The following is a 26,794-nucleotide window of genomic DNA, read 5'->3' as shown; positions in this document are numbered from 1 at the left end:
GTTCTTTTGATGCATTTAGACAAACACAATGAGGGACATAGCTCCAAGTATTAAATGTGGCAAGAACCTTAACTCTTGCCTACATTTGATTAAAGAGATTAACACCTCAAAGTTTTGATACATAAAATTGGTCCTAGCACATGCTTAAGCTAGAAAAACGAAAATCACATGAGAAGAACAAGCAATATCCTTGGTTACAGGATGCTAACCATCCCACAACCTAACCTTACTAAACTACTCACACATATCAAAAGAAGATATGAAATGAGCAAGGGTAAAGATAATGAGAAAACTAAATATTGATTAAATTCGAAATAAAGACAAAATCCTCGAAGAGAATGAGATTCCTTACAACTTTAATGAAGACCAAAAGCTTCGGAAGTAAAAGGATCGTGCTTAAAAACCCTCCTCAAAGCATAAATGAAGAGAGAGGTGGGAGCTCCATTAATGGAGGTAGAGAGAGAAAGTGCAAAAGTAAAAGTGCCCTACATTTCAGCCAAGGGCTGATATACCCCCTTTACAAAATAATTGCAGAAATGCCCTTTAAAATGTCCGCGCAGGAGTGAGGGATCGATCCCTGGTCAGAGGGGGATCGATCGGGGATCGATCCCAGGGGCCACTGGACTGGGCAGCCTGCTTTGCTGTTGCTTTCGGCCTTCGTTTTGCTCCAAGTCTTCCTCCATTCCTTTGGACACTTCATTTAGGACCCGTGATGACCTCTCGAGGCTCCTCACATATGCCAAGCATGTCCGGACTCCTTCTGGGATTATTGGAAGCCTTGGTAATGACCATTCTTTTCTCCAATTACCTGTTGCTCAACAAAAACACACCTTGCGTGCAATATCAAACAAAAACGGACGAATATGTATGCAAGTGTGACAAAACAGAGGGAGATAAGCCTATCAAATTACACTATTCAATGCTTATCACCCCCAGAAAATAAAAAGATAAAAAGAAAATAAAAGTAATAATATTTTAATAGAGAATAAGTTAAATAGATAGTATTGGTGTAGGTTGAGAGATATGTGAGTAGGTAAAATGAAAAAAGTGCATTGTTTACTAGTATTTTTACCTAACAATTGATAAACTTGCCCTTATACACATAAAAAAAATCGAAAATTCTATAGGTACTGACCGGTATATACACGAAAATTGAGTGTTTGGATCGAACACTCTACATGCGTCGGATGCCATTGAATCTCGCGCGAGGCCCTCTCGTTTTTGTTTTTTAGAATTTTTGAACGGCTCGGATCTGCCGTCCGGTGGCCGGAGACGGCCCTACGATTTCCCTACGGTACTGGTTGGTATCTGTAGTACTACTCGATTGCTACAGTATGCGCCTCTCTTTGGTTTGTACGGTACGTACACCTTTTTAAATTGCCTTCAATTCATATTTACTACATAGAAATTCATGACTTTAATTGCATATAAGATTCTCAACATCACTCGCAAGCAACAAGGACAATGATTTCAATGTTGACGTTAGGAACTAATTAATTATGTGATGTGCAAAGATTATAGTACAATTTTTTTTTTTACAAGTTTGATACACAATTTCGTTGTCGCAAGCTTTTACATACCCAAATATGGATGCATACCGTAGATTTTGAGTAGTAACTCTATAAACACTAATGCTAAACGGGTTCCCTACCGACGGGCATGCGGGTTCCGCTCTAGATTCCGCATGGATGATTTGAGCAGTTGTAATTTTCAAAAAATCCGAGTGGACTTATGAAAAATCAGCTTAATTTGATAGGTGTTGGTGCTCAATCTAATCTTCCATGTTTTCATTCATATTTCAGGATCCTGTAATCTAAATGAAAAATGGAAGATTCGATCGAACACCTACACATATCGGATTGAGCTGATTTTTTAAGGGCCCACTCGGTTTTTTTTTTTAAAATAAAAAAAACGGCTCGAATCATCCATGCTGTACCCGGAATGAACTCTGCGTGTAACGCCCCAAAATTTCGGAAACGTTAAGTAAATACTAAAAGACCAATTTCTCAAAAGATAAATCCGATTCACTACGTCAGACGTTCCAAAAGTATACGTCACAATATTACAACCATATCGAATTTAATTTTAAAGTTTTTGAACAGGTCAAAATATTACACTTTCCAAATTTAAACGTTTAAGCTTTCAAAATCAAGGATCAATCATTTGGCAGAGCATCTAAGTGTACGGCAACCAGGTTTCCTCGCCTCCGTCCGTAGCGGGGTTGAAGTCGGATTGCTCGAACGGCACTTCCGTTCCGTCTTCGGTACCTGGCGTTCGAGTTACCAGGGCAACATAGTACCGTGAGCGATGACGCTCAATAGCCAAAACCCACCCGAACCCATAACTTACAAGCAACAAGTTATATAATAGGAATGCAATATCAAAAGAGAACAAATTCATTATTTCATTACTAATCTTTAACTTAAGTGAAATCTCGGATCTTAACCATAGATCCGTTCCTACCCATAACCTCTGGTGCAAACACTGGTGTGGTCCGACTCCCCTTTTCCAGATCCGGATGAAAGATACCTAAGTTATATACCTGGGTATCCCATCCGCAACCATAAATTCGGATAAAACTTCACCGGCAACGCTCAAGCGCCGTCTAGCCCGGGTTGTGACGCAAGCACAATGCCACCCTTATGTCCCGTCCCAACATCCGAGAGCTGGCCACCACCATGCCGTACCCAGGGTTTCGTAAACCAACAATTCACAAATTCACCGCCAATCAATCTCCAATCAATACATCACCACGGGTTCCAATCCCGGAATCCAAATCTCAATCTCTCATCTTTTTATCTTTTCTATTAATCCTACTTTCACGTCTAATAAGTTAAATCTGTACATCGCAACCAACCCCGGGAACCTATTTGTCCAATCTATCAGTACAGTTTCATTTCACACAATCTAACATTTCTACGAACATACTAATAGGTTAACGATAATTAATTTTTGCGATACTAACAAATCACGCGAGAAAATAAATACCTATTACCATGCTTTTCCACTTGACAAATTTAGAGACTATGACAGCATGTGATAGAAGTAACATTCTTCTTGCATTAACGATAATACACTTGGCAACTTTCCTCTTAAAATTGTACCATGTAAAAACAATGATTCTTATTTCCTTTAACCAAAATTCCAAGTCATGCATCAACAGAACAAATTTCACTATAAACTATCACGTATATTTAATTTCTAATTTCATTAATCAAGCCCAAGCATGCCTTATATTTAATTCTTAATTGCATTAATCAAACCCAAGTCATACTTTTCTAAATCAAACCCAACGGTGACAAACAACATTTTTTTTTTTAAAACAAAACAAACACAGTGGTGTTCGGATAAGGTGGGTTTTTGTCCGGACCCGACCGGCAGCGTTGTGTTCGAATATAATCATACCGAAACATAAAAATCATTACGGACACGATATATACGTAGGGAGGTGAGTTTCGGACTACCTCTCGTCTTGCGAAACGTTTTTTTTTTCGGAGAGGCTTCGGTGGCTGGTCGGAGGAGCGGCGGAGCTCGGCTGCGACGGTATGGACTGATTTTAAGGCTGGAACGGTGACTGATTAGGAGTTGATTTCTGGACGGTCTTTGGAGCTGAAATGCAGCTGATTTCGAGCGGTTTCGGAGCCGGAACGGAACTCGAATCGAGGCTGATTTTGGTGGCGAGTTTGGTGAGCTACGGTGGTAATGATGGTGGCTCCGGTTGGTGCTCGGTGGTTCGGTTGGAGGTGGAGGAGGTGGGAGGAGAGGAGCTACGGTGGTGATGGAGACGGTGATGCTCGGAGAAGATGGAGGAGCTCGGCGCTCTCTCTCTCTCTCTCTCTGCCGAAGTGTGTGTGTGCTGGTGTTGATACAAAGAAGAAAAGAAAAAAAAAAGAAGAGTAATATGGGGGAGGAGTATAAATCTCTTGGGTAATATAGTACAGGTTGAATGCTTTTGTTTGAGAGTTAAAGGAAGGTTTCTTGGGTGGTTGTCGACTTCTTATTGGTTAGAGAAAAGGAGGTGACAAAAATGGTTAAACATGGGGAAGTTAGATGGAAGATGTTTAAAAGGGTATTATGTTTGCTTCAGATAGTTTAGGATTGTTAGGGAATTTGGATGGGTAGTTCGGTGGAACAATTGAGTGGAAAAAGGCCACGTGTAAGGAAACAATGTGGCTGGGACAAATTAGTTTTTGGTTAGGAAAAATTATCTAGTGAAACCAAAGTACACACAAGAAAAATTACTCGCTAAGCACGCGCGCACACGCGATTGATTATGTAATAAAATTGGTGTGACGACATAAATAATTTTTTTTTGCATTAAATAAAATACGAGCATGAATAATATTTTTGATTTGATGATTATTATTATTTATTAAAAATACCGGGTCTTTACACTGCGTGCCCATCGGAGGGAACCCATCGGTCTCTGTAAATTAGTTGTAAGATCCACATTAGCTTAAACCCATCAGTGTACGATCTTTTCCCAAACTTGTGGTAGCAAAAGATTTTTATTTGGTGAAAACTGTCGGGATCGGTTGTCCAACAAAAAAGTGATTCAATCCCGCGGAATTTATCATCTACTCACATGTCTAATTTGGCCAACCAAACAAACCCAAGTGCAATATGTGTCCATATATTTATACCGTCACCAATATGGGATTAATTTTCTTTAAAAATAGACCCTACCAAAAATGATTGAATATATTCTTGTTGAAAGACATCCCTAGAAATACTTTTCAAGGCCACTTTCAAAAAAAAAAAAAAATGCCACACAAGCCGTAGGCAGAAGGACATAGATGTTTTTGAAACCATCTATGAGGGTTAAATCTGCGTGTATCGTGTGAATTTACATCTATATTCGGATCTGTATCTCTCCCTTTTTGCATGTAACATTATTCAAATCGCAATGACCAATACCGAGATGGGATGAGTGTGAAGGAATTTTTTTGGAGTATATACTATGAAATGCTAAGACATCAGTTCCAAGTAATATTACCCCACAAGGACTACTTGCTGAATAAGCCCTACCTTGTCAAATGGCACAACACGGGCTAAAATCAAGAAATTGGTCCAGTAATTAATCAAGATACGTCGGTGTTAAAAAATAAAAAAAAATATTAATCAAGATACACTGGTTCAGATACACTAAGTTATCAAAAAAAAGTTTTGTTGGAAATAGCTTCAATTTTCCTATCCTAAAAAATCAGAAAGACATCATTTGAGAAATTACTTTTCGCAGCCGATCAGAGCTAATATTTTGCAGTTAAGGATTCGCTAGTTCAAACCAAATTTGTCACTGAAGTTTTTCCTAATTACCCTCTTGCCCTCTCTCAAAAAAAAAAACTTTAAGCTCTCAAATTAGTCTCTCTCACCCAATTGAATTGAGCTGAGCGGGAATACAAGACTCAAAAAGGGAAAAGAATAGAAAATTAAAGTAACACAAGTAGGTCGGATCAAAAGGAACACAAGTAGCTGAGTTTTTTATTTTATTTTATCCAAAGTAGGTGAGTTTGGACGAGTTGTAAATGAGTTTTATTTTTAATTACTTATTATTTTGATGCAAAATAATTTTGAAAGTTATAAACGGTTGTAATTTATTTTTACATGAATTTTTGTAGTGGTTTAAAGAGCAATTACCTGTACACAACCTGACCATTTATTCAGAGTGAAAGTCTGTGCATCGATATGTAGCCAGTAATAGTATATATTTACATAGGGAAAATATGGTGTTTGTGTTCGTCAAATGTACTGCACCGTTCACAAATCTTGTTAGCAACAATTTTAGTGTGATTATAGTAAATTTTGAGACCTTGTTTCTCAAAAGAGCCAAAAGTACTAAATGATCTTTTTCGAGCTTTTTTTTTCTTCACAAAATAGTACGAAGGAAAAGAAAAAAGCCCACTTTTGGAATACTACCCCTGATTGGTGATAAGAAATGGTTTAGTAACACAAAAATATAGATAGTGCGACATTATTAATTGAGGAATAAGGGAGTAACTTATTGGGCAATATAGTTTGCATTATTTAACTCACCCATTTAAAAACTCATTCTCTGAGTCAAAATAGATTAGTATTCATAAGACCCATATCATCAAAAATTTAAATGGATGAAATTTAGATGAATTCAAAGGTATGGATCAACCTTGACACCACTTGAGTTAATTTATCAAAATCCAAGCTGCAAGGGCTATGGTCAAATGAAAAAAAAAAATTCTTAAAAATGACTCTCCACCGCAATATCAACCACGTTTTTCTTGTACATGATTCGGTACGCTATTTCAGTCCAAAAAAAGAAATTGTAAAAAAGTATCCTTCACTATCAAGTGCTTCAATTAATAAATAACGAACCACCCATACACACTACACCATCCCTATCAAAAACACAAAACAAAACAAAAAAAATCAAATCTTTAGGTCTTGTTTGGTAGTCATTTCGTTTCCTGTTTTTTGTTTTCGTTTTCAGAAATTTCAAAATTTTGAACTGAAAGTATGTTTGGTTGCCCAATTTCATTTTTCAAAATTGAAATAGTTTTCAAAATTTTTGAAAATTGAGGAAGTGCCAAAACTCAACTTTCACTTCCTTCCAAAAACAAAAACCGGCTGCCAACCAAAACAATGTTGTCGCCGAACTCCTTCGCGACAGGCCTAGGTACCCTCCCCTGCCCCCTCCGCCTAACCCCTGCCCTCCACCTCCGCGGCGGCGGCAGAGGAGACGGTCCTAGCCGCTGGGCCACCCCCGGCCACCAGAATCGCCCAAACAACTACCTCTTCAACGGCTGCCGCCGGCGGGGCAAGCAAGGAAGTGGGAGGACTGGGAGCTCCCTTACTACCTCACGAGCTTCCTCACCATTGTCATACTCGGAGTGGGCCTCAACGCAAAGCCCGACCTCACCATCGAGACCTGGGCCCATCAGAAAGCCCTCCAGCATCTCCAGACCGTGCAATTGGCTGATAATTCTGAATGATTGTTGAATCTATTGAGTAATTTGATTTAGCTTTCTGCCCTGTTTTGGACGAACGTGTTGGAAATCAGATCTTGGCTCTTGAGCATTTCAAACAGCTTCGGTTTTTTTTTTTTTAATCTTGAATTGTTAAATACTGTATGTGGAGGAGTTTATGATGATTCTCTGAATTTGGGTTCCAGTTTGTAAATTGCTACTCCCCCCCCCCCCCCCCCTGACACACCCCCCCGGCCCCACCTCCCTTTTCCCAGTTTACCCCCGCCCCCCCCCCCCCCCCCTCTCTCTCTCTCTCTCTCTCTCTCCCGCCCCCCTCTCTCTCTCTCTCTCTCTCTCTCTCTCTCTCCCTTTCCTTTTTTTTCACTTTCTGCTTCTTTTCTTCTTCTTTTTTTCTTTTCTTTTCCAGTTTTTTTTTTCATTTTATTTCATTTTCTTTTTTTCCGGTTTGAATTTTTTTTTCTTTTTAATAATAGGTTCAAGTCTAATTCTAGGCTTTATAAAGTAATTGAGAGAAAAAAGTGTTTCAATTGATCATGTTTATCCCACTGTTTTTTTTTTCTTTTTTTGTCCTTTATAGATTAAAAAATATAGTTACGAAAATAAGTGTTTCAATTTTTAATCCGTTTGAACCAGTGCAAAGATGTTATTTTTCTGATCATTTCATCCTAAATTGTCGTAATAAATTTTTGGCTCCAAAGCCTTTCAATGAACACCCTAAGAGAGTCCTGAAACTAAATAATGAGTCTTAGGTTGCTCGTTGAAAGGTCGTAAAGCAAAAAATTCATTAAGATTACAATTAGTGTTCGGGAACTAATTACGAAATGTATTTTGCAAACGACATACTAATCCATAATACAAATATTATATTCAGGATTACTTTTTTTTAACTATAGTACAATTTTATAAATTTGTTAGCCATTATTTAGCATAGATCCTCTTAACTGATTCAGTAGTATGTTGCTTCAAATCGCGTTTATACTCCATAGGATTGCAAATGGATGGTTTCTATTTTTTTATAACTAAAACGAAAACGTTTTAGGGGCTACTATGTCAATGGGGGCAGCAGAGCCCCCGGGTCCCCCATACTTTTTAATTTATTTTTTTATTTAATTACTTATATCTTATTTATTTAATTTCTATAAATACACCATTTGTATATTTAAAAATATAATTCAAGAATTAAGTGCTTTAATTCTCAATTCAATTAAATCAGAGCAAATATCGTTTTTTTATTATTTTATTTTAAATGGTCATAATGAATTTTTTGGTTTAAGACTTTTCAACAAACTCCCTAAGACTCATTATTTAGTTTTAAGACTCTCTTAGGGTGTCCATTGAAAACCCTTGAAGCCAAAAATTTATTATGACCATTTAAAATGAAATGATCAGAAAAATAACAACTTTGCACCAGTTCAAACGGATTGAAAATTGAAACACTTATTTTCGTAACTATATTTTTTAATCTATAAAGGACAAAAAAAAGAAAAAGAAAACAGTGGGATAAACATGATCAATTGAAACACTTTTTTTCTTTCAATTACTTTACAAAGCCTAGAATTAGACTTGAACCTATTATTAAAAAGAAAAAAAAATTCAAACCGGAAAGAAAGAAAATGAAAAAAAAAAAACTGGAAAAGAAAAGGGAAAAAAAGAAGAAAAAAAGAAGCAGAAAGTGGAAAAAAAAAAGGGAGAGAGAGAGAGAGAGGGGTAAATTGGGAAAAAGAAGGTGGGGCCGGGGGTGTGTGTGTCAGGGGGGAGTAGCAGCTCTCTCCAGTTTTATGTCAAAAAAACCGGGGCAAAATTCCTTGTTTTTTTTTTTTTTTGAAAATAGGTTGACACAAACATATTTTATGCTTTCACTTTTTTTTAGGAAAAGTAAAAACTAACTTCAAGAAATAGAAAACAGAAAACAGAAAAGTGGCAGTGTTACCAAACATAGCCTTATTATGTACTCCATATATAGAAGGATCCAGGAAACCGAAGTTAATTGTAGACTCTGTTTCCCACTATATAATATTCCATAGTTTTAGAGAGAGAAGAAACAACAGAAGAGGAAACTCGTCAAAGAAAGGAAACCAAACAGAACAGAGCAACACCCACCAAAAACAGAGCATCCGAGTTACGCCCATGGAGTGGGTTCGCGGCGAAGTAGTCGGCCGTGGAAGCTTCGGGACTGTGAATTTAGCAATACCCAGGAAACAGAGCACTGGATTTCCCCAGTTCATGGCGGTGAAATCATGTGGGTCTTCGCACTCTGCTTCCCTCATGACCGAAAAATCGATATTGGACGAGCTCAGCGGTTGCCCACAAATTATCCGGTGCTTCGGTAGCGATTCCAGTATCGAAAACGGCGAGAAGCTTTATAATCTATTATTGGAGTATGCTTCGGGGGGAAATTTAGCTGAAAAGATTAAAAATCCCGGTTGCCGCAGTTTGCCGGAATCCGAAGTCCGGCGACACACGAAGTCAGTGTTAAGCGGGCTTCAGCATATTCACAAGAACGGGTTTGTTCACTGCGATATTAAGCTTCAGAACATCCTCCTCTGTTCTGGCAATCGAAATGATGTCGCGAAGATCGCCGACTTTGGGCTTGCGAAGAAAGCCGGAGAGAAGAGAGAGAAAGTACGGTTCGAGGTGAGAGGCACGCCGCTGTATATGGCGCCGGAGACGGTTTCCGCTGGCGAGATTGAACCGCCAGCCGACGTGTGGGGTTTGGGGTGTTTGGTGGCGGAGATGGTCGCCGGAGCTCCGGTATGGCGGTGCTCGCCGTCTGATGACGTGTGCAAGCTGTTGATGAGGATTGGTGTGGGTGATGAAATCCCAGAGATTCCCCGGGATTTTTCCGAAGAGGGAAAAGATTTTCTTGGAAAATGCTTTCTAAAGGACCCCGCGAAGAGATGGACGGCTGAGATGCTTTTGAACCATCCGTTCGTGGTTGATCAAGATGATACTGTTCCATTGGACGACACACGCGAAGCCTCTACTACGGGATCGCCTACAGGACCGTTCGATTTTCCTGATTGGGAGTCGCCTTGTTCAATTACTTCTTTTCCCTCGCCGGATAAATCGTGGGGATCAAACAGATTGTCGAGTGCATCCGCCGCGGAGAGGCTGCGGGGGCTGGTAACGGAGCGGAGACCGGATTGGTCTGTTTTGGACAGTTGGGTCACTGTGAGGTAGTTACTTTGTGGTATGGGGAATAGCAGTAGATTTTTTAGCAGATTTTTTATTTGGTCAATGTTGGATTCTTTGAATTGTTGTAAATATAGGAGGAGGGGTGAGAGGAAGAGATTGGATTGGTTAGAACTAGACACAGAGGATGATGTAAGAGATAATCTGACACCATTGAAGAGTCCCAGTTGGGGGAGCTCAGTTTGTACAGTGGTTTTTTTTAAAAATTTTATAAATGAAACCAATTTTCTGGGGAAGTGGAAGTTGCAGGCAGTCTTGCATTGCAAGTTGGTTTTTGGATGTGTTAGGCTTCTTTCTGGTGTAGAAATTTCCCCTATATCCAGTGATGCCTATTTCCATTTTTAGTAAACATCCTGAAATCGGAAGGCAAAATCCGTGACTTCCCGTTAATACATTGCTTTTCTTTCTTGCTCTTTTAATCCCTTTGTTTTTGCAGGTGCTTGTGTTTACAATCTCCACAGCAAAAGGGCGAGCCTTTGTTGTGATATGGTATTTCAAAGGTTCATATCACCCAAAATAATACTGCATTACCCTATTTTGAGAGGCGTCTAGAGATGAAAACTGAATAAACAGAAATGTTTTCAGCCCCTTTTATAGAGAGATTCGTGATCCCGTGGGAGAGCCGGAACCTGGCTACCGATTCTATCAACAGTACTTGCACTTGTTACCGGTAGGTAGGTGATATCTGTAGTTTTTTGGGGGAGTTCATAGAATTGTCACGACACAACTCAACAATCAACCCATTTTTCTACATACTTATTCTGGAGGTCTGAAGATAGCTGCAGTCAATAGGATGTTGCCATGAATCCATTAGTAAAGCATGTAAATAAAGAAGATGAACAACTGTGAAATAGAACTGTATTCCTGGACTTACAACCATCCATACATCTCTGGCTCAGAACTAATGCAGCAGCAGTTAACACGTTCACTTAGAACAATGTTTAGTAAACTTCTACAATGGTTGCGGTGAGATATACAAAGCAAACCTTTTTACTATTGTTGTAATAACAAACAATAAGAGAAAGATACACATCTCAATTCCAAAAAGACAGGAAGAAAACATGTATTTAAACTAGGTATATGAAACACTAATTTATTTGAAGGAGCTGCTCCAAGGGCACTAGAATCAATGACTGCCCTCTTCCCATTTTGCATGTCAATAACGTACTTGAACTGATGCATATACCTTCACTGCAACTCCCCAACGGGTGCCTCGTTGAGCCATAGGAAGTGGATAAAGTCGTACAACTTTGCACTTACACTAACCTGCTCATATTGGAACTTAATATTTTAATACTTCAGGTCAGCAGAAACATGCACAGGAAAATGTATTTAGTTGCATTTGTAGTACTACCTTGTAAGGTGTTGGATTCAATCTTCTCATGTGATCAGGCCGCATTTGTTCCAACTGTTGAATACAACGATCCCTGATCTCCTTAAGAGATGGTAGTTCTTCTCTTGCTCCATCTTCAAGAAGGGGGGAAAAAAAAGGTAAAATGAATAATCTGGTACAAAATCCATTAATTTCTTTATCCGGTAGAAATGCTATACAAATTTCTGATCCCCCACAGAAATATTGCAAGACCAAAACAGGATTGAAAATGGCTAATTGATCTAATTTAGAGTAAGTATCAACTTTCAGTATGGAAACTATGACATATCTAACTCACATAGAGAATTCTTCCTGGTGCTAGAAGCACAAAAAATGGAATTTATCGTGTAGACTATGCATTTGGTAGCAGCAATGGTAAACATCTTAGTTTTATATTAGGTCTAAACTCTCACCTGAGCTGCCAGGCCAGAAACACTTCAGAAGTTCCTCAACACGCTGTGGCACTACATATGCTCTCTTCGATTCACTAAACGGGTGACGACACAGAATTCGTTCTGCTACCTACAAATAGAAGTACAAAAATTAAAAAGAAACAAACTCATCTATAGTGTAATTGACAAGGTTAGCACATAAATAACAAGCACTCGCAGGGCAAAAGATTGAGTAAGAACTAAGTTGTTCATAACGTAGTTACTGAAGAATGACAAATCTACTTGTCCTCTGATTGGAGGAACTACACACTACATATTCAGACTTTGACAGGCTGTAGAATTTTCTTTTACTTTCATGTGCACCCACAAAGGAAAACAAACTAATCACTTGTTCTGAAACAAAAATATAAGTAATTTTCTGCAACCATCTAGCCGAGTACAAGTCGAGTAAGTGTTTCCAGCCAAGAGTACAATGACTTCTACAGTTCTTGGATAAACTTGGATCAAAATTGACATCGGTCCTCTTTCCGATAGCCAATTCAAAATCAATGCAGGACATTGATCCCAGCTATGTTAGGATATAATTCAATTGGCATTTTGTTGTGCCATGATGGGTATACAGAAAACTACGAAGACAGCTACAACTGGTTGATAATTTGCTATATGAGACAAGAACTCTGTGATGCTTTCCCGAAACTAACAAGTATAAAAGAATAGTGTTTTGTATATTTCTACAGACTACAACTAATGTTAGACAAATAATTGTGCTATTCAAAAAAGGCACCAGTGTCTGAGGCCGGTCAACCAGTATTAGAAAGCTGTCACACCTCCTCCACTTGGGTTGCCCTCTTGCATCGGACTGAATAACACAATAGGGTACAAACGCATACAAGGACACTATAACGAAGGACCTTTTGAAACCAAAGCTCTAATACCATGTTAGTATGTTACCAGTTACCAAAAAGCTTATCCCACAAGGAAATGGTACCAAAGATACATCGATGGCTCTACCATAGATATATTGAGTTGATTCAGAAATGATACAAACACGAATGCAGACATCTTATCATGTTCAAACTCCTTATACACATAGTATACTGTACAACTTGGACTCATATGGTTTTTTTAAATTTATATTTTTTTATTTTTTATTTTTTTATATCTCGACTCGTATGGTTTAGTTTTTCACAAGTAAATAGTTTTGAAATGTAGAACTGGTATAGATTGGGATTTCCTCAGGAACTACAATAAACTTCATTCCTATAAATCTACACCATATCATTACCTCATTGGAAAAAAAATTACTTAAGTTTTAATGAGACCATTTGCAATTAGAACTGTAGATCTAACATGGACACATGAATTTCAGGAAAGGACAGCAGATGAAGCCTGATTTCCTCTGTTGTAGGCAAAATTCATCATTCCCTCCTTTTGTTAAGAACATCTCATATTAGGCAGAGGAGAAAAAGATAAGAATAATGAATATCCACAAAGAGATTGATAGGTATAAAGCTTGTACGATTTACCTTTGGAGGTGGTTCATTCTCCCCCGTCATAATGTCTACAAGGGGGTAGCCTTCTTTCCCGTACAATCTATAACATCTCTTTTTACATGGAATAGACACCTAAAATCACAAAGAGTCAACCTTAATAGTATAAAACAGAAGACCGTCAGAATAATTCATTGTGTGATCAAACCTTTGAAACGTCTTCAGAAAGTTTGATACGAGGTTGATTATTTATTTCAACAAGCTTGAAAACACAACCTAAGGCAGCTTGAGCATAACACGTAACCAGATAAGTTCCGATTCCAAATGCATCAACTTCATGTCCCTATGGAGGAAAAGGTCATTCAATAAAAATATTCAGGTCCGTAAACAGAGTTTTCTTCTGCATTTCGTTTTTCTGCAGTAACTTAAATCTTCAACCTTCTATCAATGCAAAATCCGGGAATCAATGAAGTGAAGAAGGAACTGTGATGGCACCATGGAATTAAAGATTTCTTACCTGTTTGTTTAAAGCATCTAAAGTTTCCTCATTAAGGTCATTACTTGCAGTAATACCCATCTTCCCAAAATCTGTCACTCCAAATTCCCTCTCAATGGTGCGAAAGAACTTACGGGTCTCGCAAGACAAATACGCAAGGTCACCGGAGTCTAATCTAATGCCTAATGCTTTGTACCTGGCACATTATGCAAAGCTGGGCAATTAAGTTGGGACTCTAGAAATAGAAAAGAATCATTAACAAAAGAAAATTCATCCTAGTCCTCAAGATACGAAATAAGAAATAGGACAAGGGGAAGAGAGTTACGACATGGCAAATGACAAACAGCAGAAGAGGAGATAATATACAGACAAAATGAGAAAACAAAAAGAAGCGGAAAATTATATGCAAGATAGTAATGTATTCTGGGAAGTAACGTGAAGTAACGTCTACGCATTTGCTAGGATACGTTAGAGTTGTGCACATGCAAGAAAATTCATCTTCCAACATCCAATCAGAATAAACAGATATCATCATCTACATTATTAATAAGTTTGCATTAGCATCTACCACTAGGATTATATAGAGAGCGACTCGGCCTATGTGAAGTGGAGGATCCATCATGCATGACAACTTACAACAGAGTGCAAAGCATTGTAACAGGTCATTCAGACTTACTAGTAAAAAACATGGTAGCAACTCATCTGACGGACCTATAGATGGGTGTGCTAGCATCAGTGATAACATCATTTAAGTCCAAATTAGTTATTTTCCGTAAAATGTTCTACGTTAATTATACAAGAAAAATGTAACAAGGGCGTGTGCTAGCATCAGGGATAACATCTTCATTTAAGTCTAAATTAGTTATCTTCCGTAAAACGTTCTACGTTATACAAAATGTAATAAGAGCATAAGGCCCTGAACATCATTACTAACCACCAATCAATATAAGACTAATACAACAACAATGTTGCCACATATACAAATGGCCACCTTAATCCCAATTTCTAAATGCATAAAGCCAGCTAATTGGACTTGGTCAAGATGATTCTTTTTCGGACTAATACACACGAATACCAAACTTAATTCAAGGGATAGGATAATGCAAGCATGAAGGGAAGATTATATAAATGGAAAAAATGGATAATCAAAGCAAAAGAGAAAAAGTAATACTAGCAAAACGATGTCTTATATATATAAGTAAACCTCCTGGACATACCCTAAATCATTCAGTGCCAGAGCAACCGCACAAAAATTAGGAATTCCACTCCTCATAACCTGGTAAAATCAAGCAACTGTTACACTTAAGGAACCAAAGATAAATTGACTAAACAGTAGATTCACTACCAAGACTCATAAAGTATGGGTTGCACAAAAGGGAAATAGTAGTATGCTCATGGCAGTGGTGTGGAACTATGCCCATCGCTAACCAAAATGAAGCAATATCACTCGATTTCAAATGCATGAACAGGGAACTACATCTTAAAAGTATAATTTACTAATGAAAGCATGACCACTAGTACAATGTTAGCAATTGACTGTTATGCTAACAGGATCACACCTTAAACCTAATCAAACCAAACAAAGTCTTGTGATCTAATTAACAGGGGTTGGCTGCATAAATCATTTATCATCATTCCACTCCATTAGGACTGTCTGCTCAGTTAAGTTAAATTATTCAACAACTATATATCTTTTCTACTAGACCAGCCAATTTCGATTTAGGTTTTCCCCTCCTGGCTTCTCCATTAAAAATGGTCTATTCTTATTCCTACAAGAAACTTTGCACTAGATACAAAAAAAGAGAAAAGGCAAGAACAAACGAGTATCCAAATGGCAAACAAAACCAAAGATGCCAGCAAATTATTACATCACAACTAAATCCAATCACCATAATTTCCTAAAAGCTTTCAACAAAGAAAACAACACTAACAGTAAGAAGAGTGTGTTACAACTTCAGAGTATTGGTGTGGCAGACATCTGTAATGAACTAAACACTGTACTTATGGATTACATAGGGCAACCATATTTGGGATACCAGGGATACCAGAGTATCTTGGCACAATGGTAATTGTAAATACAAAGGCCAAGTACCCAACACATGCTAAATACTAAAGACCCAATCTAAGTAACAAATGCCATAGTTAAGCTGTCTTTTGCCTTTATTGGGGAGATATAAAAACGAGTAGGCGGGTTCTCCTAAGCAAGCAGTGAAAGAGTTGGCTACGGCTAGATCTATATAAGAGGAAATTACACAAGATAATGGATCACAATCTTACTAGCCTATTCAACCATATACTGATATACATTAAGATTACAAAAAACAGAAATAATGATTTGATCAAAACAAATTGCATCATGTAAAACACGTTCAGTTTAATAAAACAAATTAACTGTGATTCACAAACAATACAGGATACCACAAAATCTGTAATCAGAAATAATGATTTGATCGAAACAAATTTGTAGGCCAAGCATCTTGTAGAACAGGTTCAGTTTAATAAGAGAAATCAACTGTTCAGCCATAAACAACAAAGGATAAACACAACATCCACGTCTAAATAAGGGAACAAAAGGCCATATGAAATATGACTAGTTTACTGCAATGTGCTCATACTTACATCATATGTATCCACAAGAGCTAGAAAATCGTTCGGAAATGCTAGGGCATATGAGATGAAGGCTGCTAACTCACTATGATTCGTTTCACCAAAAATTCCTTGTATTAAATGCGACCACTGAGCATACACAACCAGAAAAATCGGACAAATTAGATAAGAAAAAGCATAAACAAATCGTCAAGTTTGAAAGTGGCCATGGCCCCAGTGAACTCACAATTTATCGAATCTTATTGCAAGAAGCAGAAGGCTTCCTAGAACTAGACATTGAAGACAGATTTATACAAGCAACATGAATCGGTCATATTTACAAAAAAGAAGCACTTAAATGCAAGCCTAAATTGCAAGACAAACGGATGGTGTATGATGCTGCTGCTGTGCATAAAAAGAAGAGAGTTAAATGGATAACCTTAATGAAGTACCCTTCGGACATCTTATAATCATGTTTACGGCTAATATGGGTCTTGCTTTTACCTAATTTATAGGTAGAATATGGTTGACAAATTAATGGTTTTTCCTCAGGTTTTAGCAACTAGGATCGTTTGGTAACTTATGTAATTTATTAGATAGGGGTATGTATCCCATGTGTTGTGTTACTGTTCATGTTTTTGGGGCTTTTATCTGATTCAGATGTCTAGAGACTAGAATACTTTGCTTAGTAAAGGTATATTAGTTTCTTTTGTGAGTTCAAGTAATTATGATCTATTATGAATACATGAAAAATCTAGCAGCCGATTAATATACATGTAATCCTTCTTTCCAAAAGAGAATTGAGTTTATGGGAATATGCTATTTGTCTAGCTTAACTCTTGCAAGGGTGAAGTGCTTCTTCCTCATCTCTTCTTCTTTTTCTTACCCCTCTCTGTTCTACAAAGAACTCAAAATAGTTTATGGTTTCCTATAGGTTCTGACACCAATCCAGCCAATAAGAAAAAAAAAAAGAAAAGAAAAATGCAGAACCAATGAAGATAACACCTCGCTACCTTACTGGCCTTAAATTCAACCATCAAACCCTGAGTTAGTCATTGTTTACACGTTTAAAAAGCTAGTTCTGAAAATCCAACCTGGACAATATTAGCTCTTTTTGCTGATTACAACCAAAAACAAAATTAGGTCTTCTTCCCCTTCTAGAAACCTCAGAGCTTATCGTCAGCCTTTTAAAGCCCTATCTAGGAATCTATACCGACCCTTAATTGGCAAGAAGTCCCATTGTAGGCACCATTACATAGGTTTCCCAATTGGTCCTACACTGACGATGAAATAAACCTAGCATGAGCGCGGTCATTTGGACTTTTCAGAAATCGGAGTGCCACGTTATCTGGATATCTCCTATTAGACTTTACCCCACATCACTCATCTAAGCCACCAAAGCTTGGTTAATATATTCTAGAGGTTACTCCACCTATTGCCAATTGGTTTTAGATTGGAACCCTCCAAGAAATCTAACATCTCCCTGGGTGAATTTACTTTCAACAAAAAATGAAGAGACATGATTACATAACCCCTACAATGGCACAGTAGTAGTGACCAAGCAACCTGGGGCCTCAAGAAGCTTTTGGTTGGGGTTCGACTCTCACCCGCATGCTATCAGTTCCAGTGTTGGGCCAGTCAATACGGGGTTTTGCCCCAGTTTTAATTGGGCTTCTCGCCAGTGGATGGTGGGACTAGTCCCCAGGATTAGTTGGTCCATTGGGCTGGATACCGAGTTATGATTACATTCTTGAATACTCCAATGGACAAGAAAATGGTCAACTGAATGAGAAACACGAGTTGGAGAATAGAACTCAAAGTTGAGAGGTGGTCCAAAATTACTGTGCAAGATTATCATAGTTGGCACTGCTCATAAAGGCTCATCATACACATCTGACATAAATCCATTGTGGAAAACAAGCTCTCAATATGCTATATGCTAACTGACATCTGAAGTGGATATCTTCACAGGTATATTAGAAGCAGAAAAGACAATACACAACCAGCTCAACAGCAAGAGAAGTGAGAAATGGAGGTATCATGACTAAAAGCCATTCAAGTTAAGAAGAGCAAAATATGTAATACCATAATAAGATTTTGTCCCTAACTGTAGATAAAATATCACATGGATATTAAAGAATGAGGAGAACAATAATGGTGGATTTTGCATAATCAGTGAATCTAGTAGGGAAAAAGAAACTGATACAAAAAGGGAAAAATTCAGGGCACCTTGATTTTGCTTAGCCATGTCTGAACCAGACTAACAAAATCCTCACAAGTACTTGACCCATCCCTACTTTGAAGAGATTTCTCCATGATCTCATCAAGGCTCTGCATATCATCCAGTCAATTCGATAAAATAAACTCAAGCATGAGGAAAACTACAATGACAAAATTGGCAAACACCCAATCGAATAGCATAATTAAGACCGAGAAAGCATACGTAACATTGTGGTAGCATACCTATTGAAGGTCACATCACTGGAGGAAAAATGAGTAAAGATTTGCTAACAATAGGAGGACAATTCCAAATTAAGACACGAGGCCCAGTAGAGAAGGATAGAAAAAGCATATAGCTTTGATTTATTTATTTTTTTGTCAAACTGAAATTATATAGCTTTGATTTTCATAGATCAAAGAATTGCTTTGATTTTTTTATATGGACAATAATCATATCCATATAAAAAATCAAAGCATACAAATTCCCAATTATCTATGATCTGGCTATGCTTTTGAGGATCTGCTAATGCACACCTAATGCCAAACTTTGGGCATCCAAAAAGACAAAATCACAAATAGCATCCAACCTAACAAGCTAATTATTCTATTGTTTTTTATCTAGTGATCTGCATTCGCGACTAGAAAAAAAAAGTTAGTCCAAAGTAAATGAAAACTAAAGTAAAAATAGCTTCCAGTAAAGGACAACTTATTGTGTATTTGCAGAGTCACTGTCACCAAGCAACTATTAGTACCTTTCTGATTTAATCAGAAGTCAAATTTCTAAGTTCACAATACCTGATAAAACCCCTAAATCTTGCAACCATGTCTAGGGGTTTTATTTTCATTATCTTACTCCATCAAATAATTTATCCATCTCAATTTCCATCAAATCTATCAATTGATGACTGGACTGCTGCTACAGAAACAAAATTAAGACATTCTTATCAGACACTTCTAGTGATGATAAACAAACTAGACTTCATTAACCATTAAAAGAACTAACAAGACACATTCAAGAGGATGTCCCATTTGTCTATGTTAATTGTTGGAGATATAGTATTTTTTTTTTTTTTTGATAAGTAAATAATTATATTAGAAACATGGCATTAAGGGAATGCCGCCTGTATAAAAAAGGCCACCGCCACAAAAAGGCCCTAAACATCGCTCCTACTTGACAAAAAAAAGCTTGAACCAATCTTAAAACAAGGAGATATAGTTTTATCTAAAAATATCAAAGTAGGAGTGGCCTCTAAGTTGTGAATGTGGAGAAATGCTTTACAAGCGAATAATTTTAGTTTAAACAGGACCTAGATAGAATATGTGGAATGAATTTTCTTCCTAAACTTAGAAAAAAGAATGAGGATTGGGGGAAAACTTGATGGAGAGGAGATATCGTAGAGAGATTTTCAGAATCTTCATCAATAATGACTGAAAATGTGTTGCCCAAATAGGATTGATAAAACAGATGAGTGCTCATATATGTGATGTGAGCATAGAATACAGATAAGTTGGAAGAAAAATTCTATGGAACAGGCCAATTCTGTTTGTATGGTAAAGAATGGCGGACAGTAGAAAATATCATGTTCGAAAAGTTCATGCTGAAAATGAGATGGCTGAGTAGACTTTTGAAAAGTTAGAACAGGAACCGATTGAAGATAAAATGGAGGTTGATGGAGGTGCTTTGGCCATTTGCGACCCAGACTAAATAATACAATGGAAAAAGGTACTGCAATCCAAATCATGCACTGACAAGCAGAGCTATGCCCCAATTAAAAGTGCCAAAAGGACGAGCTATACCGAGAAAACAAGCGAGTGCGAAATGACATAATCGCCTTGACCTAACAGCCGATATCGCTCTGGATAGCATTACTGAAGAAATTGAATTTTTGTATTGAGTCTATTGACTTTGAGTTAGAGAATCACTCTATGACACTATCTTTCTTACCATGGAAGTACATAAATGCTCATAATTCATCAATACCTATAAATGAGGAAACCTATTTTCACCTTGGAAGATTCATAGTTTCTCAGACTCTTTACTCCTCGAGACTTAGACATCTCCCTTGATCGCATATCATGTAACTCTAGTAGGAAAGTTGGTCAGAGTGTTTCTAGACAAACAATAAAGAGAGGGGGAAAAAACTTCCTCCGACCAAAAACTTGAATAATAAACCCAATAATGATAAATTGCTTAACTTTGAAATGCAAATTTCCGCAACTAAACCAACTCGACATACTCACAAACCAAAGATTGTTAAGTTATTAGATGGGAAGTGAATAAAGTGCATGGTAACATGAACACTAGAAAGAAGGTGCATATAGGAAGTAAACCTAAAACCATATTGAAGGACCCAAAAAGATAGAACCATGATATAGTGAAGCTGTGATGGACCAACAAATGATTTTGTTTCTAGCATGTAGCATGCTTAATGTCAAGCTTCTGTATGGAAATTTCTTGCACGTTAAACCAACCATGAATGAGCTGACAAAAGCATGGGAATGAGTTCCTTTGATCGGAATTCCAAACAATCTCCCAGCTTCAACATTGCTGTAAGCACAACATGCAAGAAAACAAAACCAAAATGAGTTACGCCAAAATCTAGCTTAGACAATAAGTTAACAGTAAAATGTAACTCAGAAAGGCCAATGCAGTTCATATATTTATGTCATTCCATCTCTCTGACCTTTTGGGTTTAACTCTTAAGTTACATTAAAAGGGCCAATGCAGTTATATATTTATGTCATTCCATCACTAAAAGGACAATATGAGCAAAGGAAGTTTACCGAAGAACATACTTTCTCTTTTTTCGGTTGGTGGGGAGGGGGGGATGTAGAAAAAGAACAAAAGAAACCAAAGAAATCAATATCAAAGACCATGTTGAGAGGAAGGGGGGAGAGCGGAAACAGTTTAAGAGGTACCCCCATGCTGAACGTTAGGAATTCTTTCTCATTACTTTTTCGTCCTCACTTGCCTTGCGCTTTCTTGCCTCAATGCCAAATTTGGGCAATGTCACCAAGAATGACAACTATTCCCTCTAATGTCCACATTCTAAAACCTCGTTAGCCAAAAAAAAGGGTGGAAAGAGAGCTCACAAGCAGGAAAATGGTAGGCTCTGCCTTTTGAATTATCAGTCATATGATTTCTTGGGGTAAGGGGGTGCTATGGCTACAGAAAAAACAGAGACACATAACCAGGGTTCAAGAAGTGCACTCGGATTGATTAAGTAAATTATCAACCTCAGACAAACAAGTCCTAGTCGAGAACCCCTTTTTGGACTCAGTAAGGTGACAGCATCTGCATCATTATGTTCAGCAAGAGAAACAGTGAAAAAGTAAGAGCCGCTCTTATCAACCCAAGCTAATAACTGGGAGTTTATAATGAACTAATTCTAGAAAAATCTGACATGATCAATGGGTTTTCAGTACAAGTGTTGAACCATAAAGTAAAATGTCTCGAACAGAATAAATAATTCCAAATACCAATACATAGGATAGTTAACCAACGATTTAAAGGAACAATTTACTGTCTTGAAGGAATCACCTCGTTGCATCAAATCCTCCCATATAGCTATACTTGGAAGCCCCTATTCCACCATCGGGCCCCTATGAGTGACGAAATTACTGCAGAAAATAAATAAGACATACAAATTCGTTGAATCATAAAAATAAATACAAACATTGCGACAACCTGCGCACGGCGAAGCCCAAACTCAAGTAGAAGTTTTGATTTTCCTGCAACAAAACGATGCCTTGCAGAATTTGTAGCAACTAGTGATGCGTAATTTATGAGATTCAAAAATGGAGTTTCCACCAATTGAACCACCTGAAACAACAATAAGAATTAGAGTAAGCTGGTAAGTGGTGTAACATGGTCAAGATCCAAGAATAGACAAAATATTTTGAAAATAAGACTTAAAGTTTTGCACAAGGAAGAAAAAAAAAAAGCTTTTGGAGAATCTAATTTGGCAGAACATGACAAAGGAAAGTAGATACTCACAGCAATTGGCCCTTCAACTCTCATGAGAGGTACCTTTGGGAACACAACGGAACCCTCCGGAACAGCATATACTTTAACATCAGAACAGTCAACTCCTCTAAGATAATCATAGAAGCCATCCTACAGTTTAGTGATCACCAGTGATCAGCGAATTACTTATTCTATAAAGTATGAACAAAGGCATGATATCTAGTAACTCCAGTTTAAATGTACCACAGACAAAATGTGAAATAGCTATAGGAAGTTCTTCCATGTCAATGTCCATAAGCTAAATTGTTAGATTTTCTAACTCGGGAAATGCTTAGTAAAAACTTGTGCAATGGTAAGAATGGAACGGATTACATAGTTAGCACATAATAAAAACCAAATTAGCTTCTTGTATCCACAAGCCTACATCTTACTCCCTCCTATATCATCAACTTTACCATAATATTCCCTGCGAAAATGATTCTATGAAGTTATCAGACTCTAATAGCATAATAGGAGAATGCATTCAGGAAATTAGCCGCGAGCACTGGAAGTCTGAAATATTTAGTGGTCTTAAATATAAGTTTCATTTTGTGCATCATATAACACCACAGCGGCACAGCCTCAAGAAAAAGTCAAAAGGCCACTCTCCTATGCTGCTCCCTGCTCCCCATAGGGCCATAGCCCAGGTGGAAAGGGTAGATTGGAAAGAACTTTACAACTTACCATTATATGCACGAGTAGCTAATTCCAAGTACTCTCAGACTCCAAACCACTCACACTTCACATGCTTGGCGGTCGGCAATTTACCACTATAACAATCAATGGCCGCTTGTGCAAAAAGAAATCATTTCCAAAAGTGTTAAGCTTGCATCTTTGCAGCAGTCAAAATCAGGCACATTGCCCCGTAATCTATGAACTCAAAAGACACCGTCTTTTATTCTTTATTCACAAATGTAAATTTGCGCAACCTTACAGTAATGCCCAGTTACCCCTCTTCCCTAACAAAGCTTTCTTACACATCAGCGCTTCACTCAGTATGTTGCACAGTTAAATACATAGAAGTGAAATCTTTTCTCCAACTGCATATACATTATATGTCAAAAAGTTAAACGGCATTAATGAATGACCCCTATATGGTAAAGATGAACCAGAATCAGTATTTTACCACTAGTCTACTAATGTTCCCAATGAATTGGTTTACCTCACATGTTTTGGGTAAGGATGACCGGATAAAAGCAATCTCCTCTGCTGTAAATTTAAAATTAGCAATTAACCTTATGCACTCTTCAAGACCAGCAAAAATTGTGTATTCACCACCAAAGGGGTTCTTCCGGAAATATAAATCAAACCTGGAACATATTAAAGGTTAGATGTGATGGGTTAATCAGAAATTTCCCAAGCATATCACTCCTAAAAAAAGTAAAAGTTGCTTCACAATATAAGAAGAACAGAGTTAGAGGCTCAAAAACAAAAGGAAAACAATGCAGTAGAGTGATGAAACCCTTTAGAACAGATGATGAGTACTCCACCGTGTATCAATCAGCAGGTACATTAGTAACATCTAATTGTAAGACAAAAGCTCCAGGGTTGTGGAAGCAACACGAAACCCACACTATAAATTCCTTAGAACTGTAAGGTTGTCAAATCGTGAATTGAATTGAGAATTGTAATGGTCCTTTTTCGAATAGTGAATCGAATTGAATCGTGAAGCGCTCCAATTTGTTCATGATTCCTCAAGTACATGGGAGAGTATATTTATTGTTTTGCGTGACAAATATATATATATATATATTACAACTGAAAATTTTAGACCTAGATCAACATAAAAAATAAAAAAACAAAAAAAAACAACCTTGTTTTAAACAATGAATTAATAATCATAAGGAGTAATAGGTAGTTGCCCCTATTGTAACTTGCAAGAGGTGAGAATTTGTGAATCCTACTTATGGTCCTTTTCGTGAAAAACAGTTAAAATGATATAATACATATCCATCAAAGGTCTTTAGGATGGTTGTCTGCCACTTTATCTTTTTCGTTTTCGATTCACTCTTAAAATAAATCTCTCCTTTCTCATTGGCTGTAACACTTAACTAGACAAAAATATATATTTTAGACTAAATAAGGAGAAACATAGACAAAAATTGCATATAACAAAACTAAAGGCCTTAAAAGAATAGTTTGAACCTTTTTTCCCAACAACAAAAAGGCAGAAAAAAGAGTCAAGATAGAATTCAGCAAATTGGAAGCGAACCGAACAACTTATCAATTCGGATCACTGATTCGGTAATTCACTCGCCGTTCGCAGCTATTTCCCATTCATGCTACCTACTCGTATCGATGACCTATTGAATCGTATCAAATCGTTTGATACGAATTGTGAACTGTACAATTCTAACAACTAATGCAATAAACAATCCCCAAAGGTGAAGCACATGTCCATCCAACATTAGTTTCAGTGTTCCTTAATTATTGCCAAGCCGAGTCTCGAAATCTTAGAAGCAATAGGTTTTAGCTCTTTTATTAGATCCATTAGTGTTATTCAAGACATGGTAATGACCTTTATAGACTCTAATGTTTGTCGAATCCATTCAACCAAGCACATCAGTTTCTTATCTTAACCAAACTTTACATCTTCCTTGGAATAAAATGAAATCATTTCTCAGTGGTTCCTTGCTTCTCTTTAATCTTACTCCTCAAAGAACTCCAACTAATCCGGCCACAGCCTTTATGCCTTATAACTTTTTTCCATTACAATTAGTTTCCCCTTAACGCTTCTTTCCAAATTTTTTTTTTTTTAAAGGAATCATGTTTTTCAATTATCCCCTACTTAATGAAACAACTATAGTAGAACATTCTCAGAAAATTATTTTCCAATATAAAAACATAAATAAAAATAAAAAAGTACGTTTGCTTTTACTTTTTGTTTCAATCCCTGCACAAAATTCTTAACGAAATTCTCTGTACCTCTGTACCAGTGCATTTTCGGGCATTGGATTGCATATAAATTTCGAAACATAAAGAAAAAATTCACACAAACACAAACCCAAAACATCTCGGTACAGAGGATTTCGGATGCTAAATGAAGCCTACCAAATTAACTCAAAGTACATGCACCAAACAAAAGAAGAAAACAAACGAGAATTGAAGGGGAATCGAATTGGGATTGTGGGAAAAGGGGGCTCACACAGCTCGTTCGTTGTGCTTGCCGGCTTTCCAGTAAGCATAGGCCATAGTGAACTGATAGAGATCCGATAGCAGAGGCGTCACCATAGGATTGGTAGGTCCGGGTATAACCGTATTATTATTTTTACGCCGGTTACCATCTTCTTTCAGACCATTCGATTTCTCCTCCATTGTTTCTGCCGTGGAATCCTAGGGTTCTGTTTTCTCTGTCCACTCACATATATCTATCCACCAATTCTACTTGGGAAGATATACATGTATATGTAAAAGGTTGGTAGAAGACGTAAGGGGGTGGATCCTAGTTTTTTTTCAGGACTAGAGAGAGAGAGAGAGAGCGAGATGTTGAGAGCGTTAGAAACGAAGGGTGGTGAGAGGGCGAGAATCCATTGTTACAAATAAATACAAGAAGAGAGTGCGAATCAGAGTGGGGTCGAGGGGTCGACAAAAGGAAATACCCAAGAACATAGAAGAGAGACTGGAAAAAATGCGAAGACCATATGAAACTAAGACCATGAATTGGTACATGAATCGCATGTGCCATCCATGTGGGCGTGTTCCGCGAGCAAAGGAGAAACAAGGGAAAATTACCGAGAAGGGGCTTACTTTGGGTTTCATACGGATTATTCAAGCCGTTTAATAATTTTTTTTTTTAAAAACTAGTGGGTTGCAAAAAACCAAGTGGGTTGCACGAAAAATCAGATCGATCTGATATGTGTAGGTACTCGGATCAAGCTTTTCATCTTTGAAAAATCGAAAAAAATGGAAAGATTGGTGTTTCGATTTTTCAAAGATGAAAAACTTGAACCGAGCATCTACACATATCGGATCGATCTGATTTCTCACGATACTAACTTGGTTTATTTTTCTAAAATTATTGAACGGCTCAGATCATTCATGTGGGGCCCAGAGTGGGCCCTCACAGCGTGCGGTGGTGAGG

The 26,794-nt window shown here is 37.5% G+C and overlaps 2 protein-coding genes across 2 annotated transcripts; one reads left to right on the top strand and one right to left on the bottom strand.

Moving 5' to 3' along the window:
• The first annotated feature begins 8,935 nt into the window (after positions 1-8,935).
• Positions 8,936-10,387, top strand: LOC131336546 (mitogen-activated protein kinase kinase kinase 20-like). The gene has a single exon (XM_058372423.1). It carries the CDS (start codon positions 9,087-9,089, stop codon positions 10,137-10,139), a length of 1,053 nt encoding a protein of 350 aa, XP_058228406.1. The 5' UTR covers positions 8,936-9,086; the 3' UTR covers positions 10,140-10,387.
• A 608-nt stretch (positions 10,388-10,995) lies between these two features.
• On the bottom strand, positions 10,996-26,432 carry LOC131336544 (nicotinate phosphoribosyltransferase 1). Its single transcript, XM_058372420.1, has 15 exons — positions 25,859-26,432; positions 23,876-24,023; positions 22,705-22,824; positions 22,396-22,530; positions 22,249-22,310; positions 21,180-21,255; positions 18,717-18,818; positions 16,521-16,637; positions 15,119-15,177; positions 13,923-14,097; positions 13,614-13,748; positions 13,442-13,540; positions 11,937-12,045; positions 11,506-11,618; positions 10,996-11,417 (listed from the first exon to the last, which is right to left on the bottom strand). The coding sequence occupies exons 1-15, from the start codon at positions 26,026-26,028 to the stop codon at positions 11,340-11,342; spliced, it is 1,698 nt and encodes a 565-aa protein (XP_058228403.1). The 5' UTR covers positions 26,029-26,432; the 3' UTR covers positions 10,996-11,339.
• Between the last annotated feature and the right edge of the window lie 362 nt (positions 26,433-26,794).

This window comes from Rhododendron vialii, chromosome 8a (assembly GCF_030253575.1).
Source record: "Rhododendron vialii isolate Sample 1 chromosome 8a, ASM3025357v1".
NCBI classification, from domain to species: domain Eukaryota; kingdom Viridiplantae; phylum Streptophyta; class Magnoliopsida; order Ericales; family Ericaceae; genus Rhododendron; species Rhododendron vialii.
The sequence above is the reverse complement of the archived record's forward strand: the minus strand, read 5'-3'. Positions and strand labels throughout refer to the sequence as shown.

Bases quoted from the DNA above. Each gene is read 5' to 3' on its own strand.
- LOC131336544 (XM_058372420.1), bottom strand. From the start codon at position 26,028: ATGGAGGAGAAATCGAATGGTCTGAAAGAAGATGGTAACCGGCGTAAA. The intron at 14,098-15,118 runs GTATGTCCAGGA...ATAATGTGCCAG, and splicing joins CTGGCACTGAATGATTTAGG to GTACAAAGCATTAGGCATTA. The intron at 11,619-11,936 runs GTGAGAGTTTAG...CCCTTCTTGAAG, and splicing joins TTTCTGGCCTGGCAGCTCAG to ATGGAGCAAGAGAAGAACTA.
- LOC131336546 (XM_058372423.1), top strand. From the start codon at position 9,087: ATGGAGTGGGTTCGCGGCGAAGTAGTCGGCCGTGGAAGCTTCGGGACT.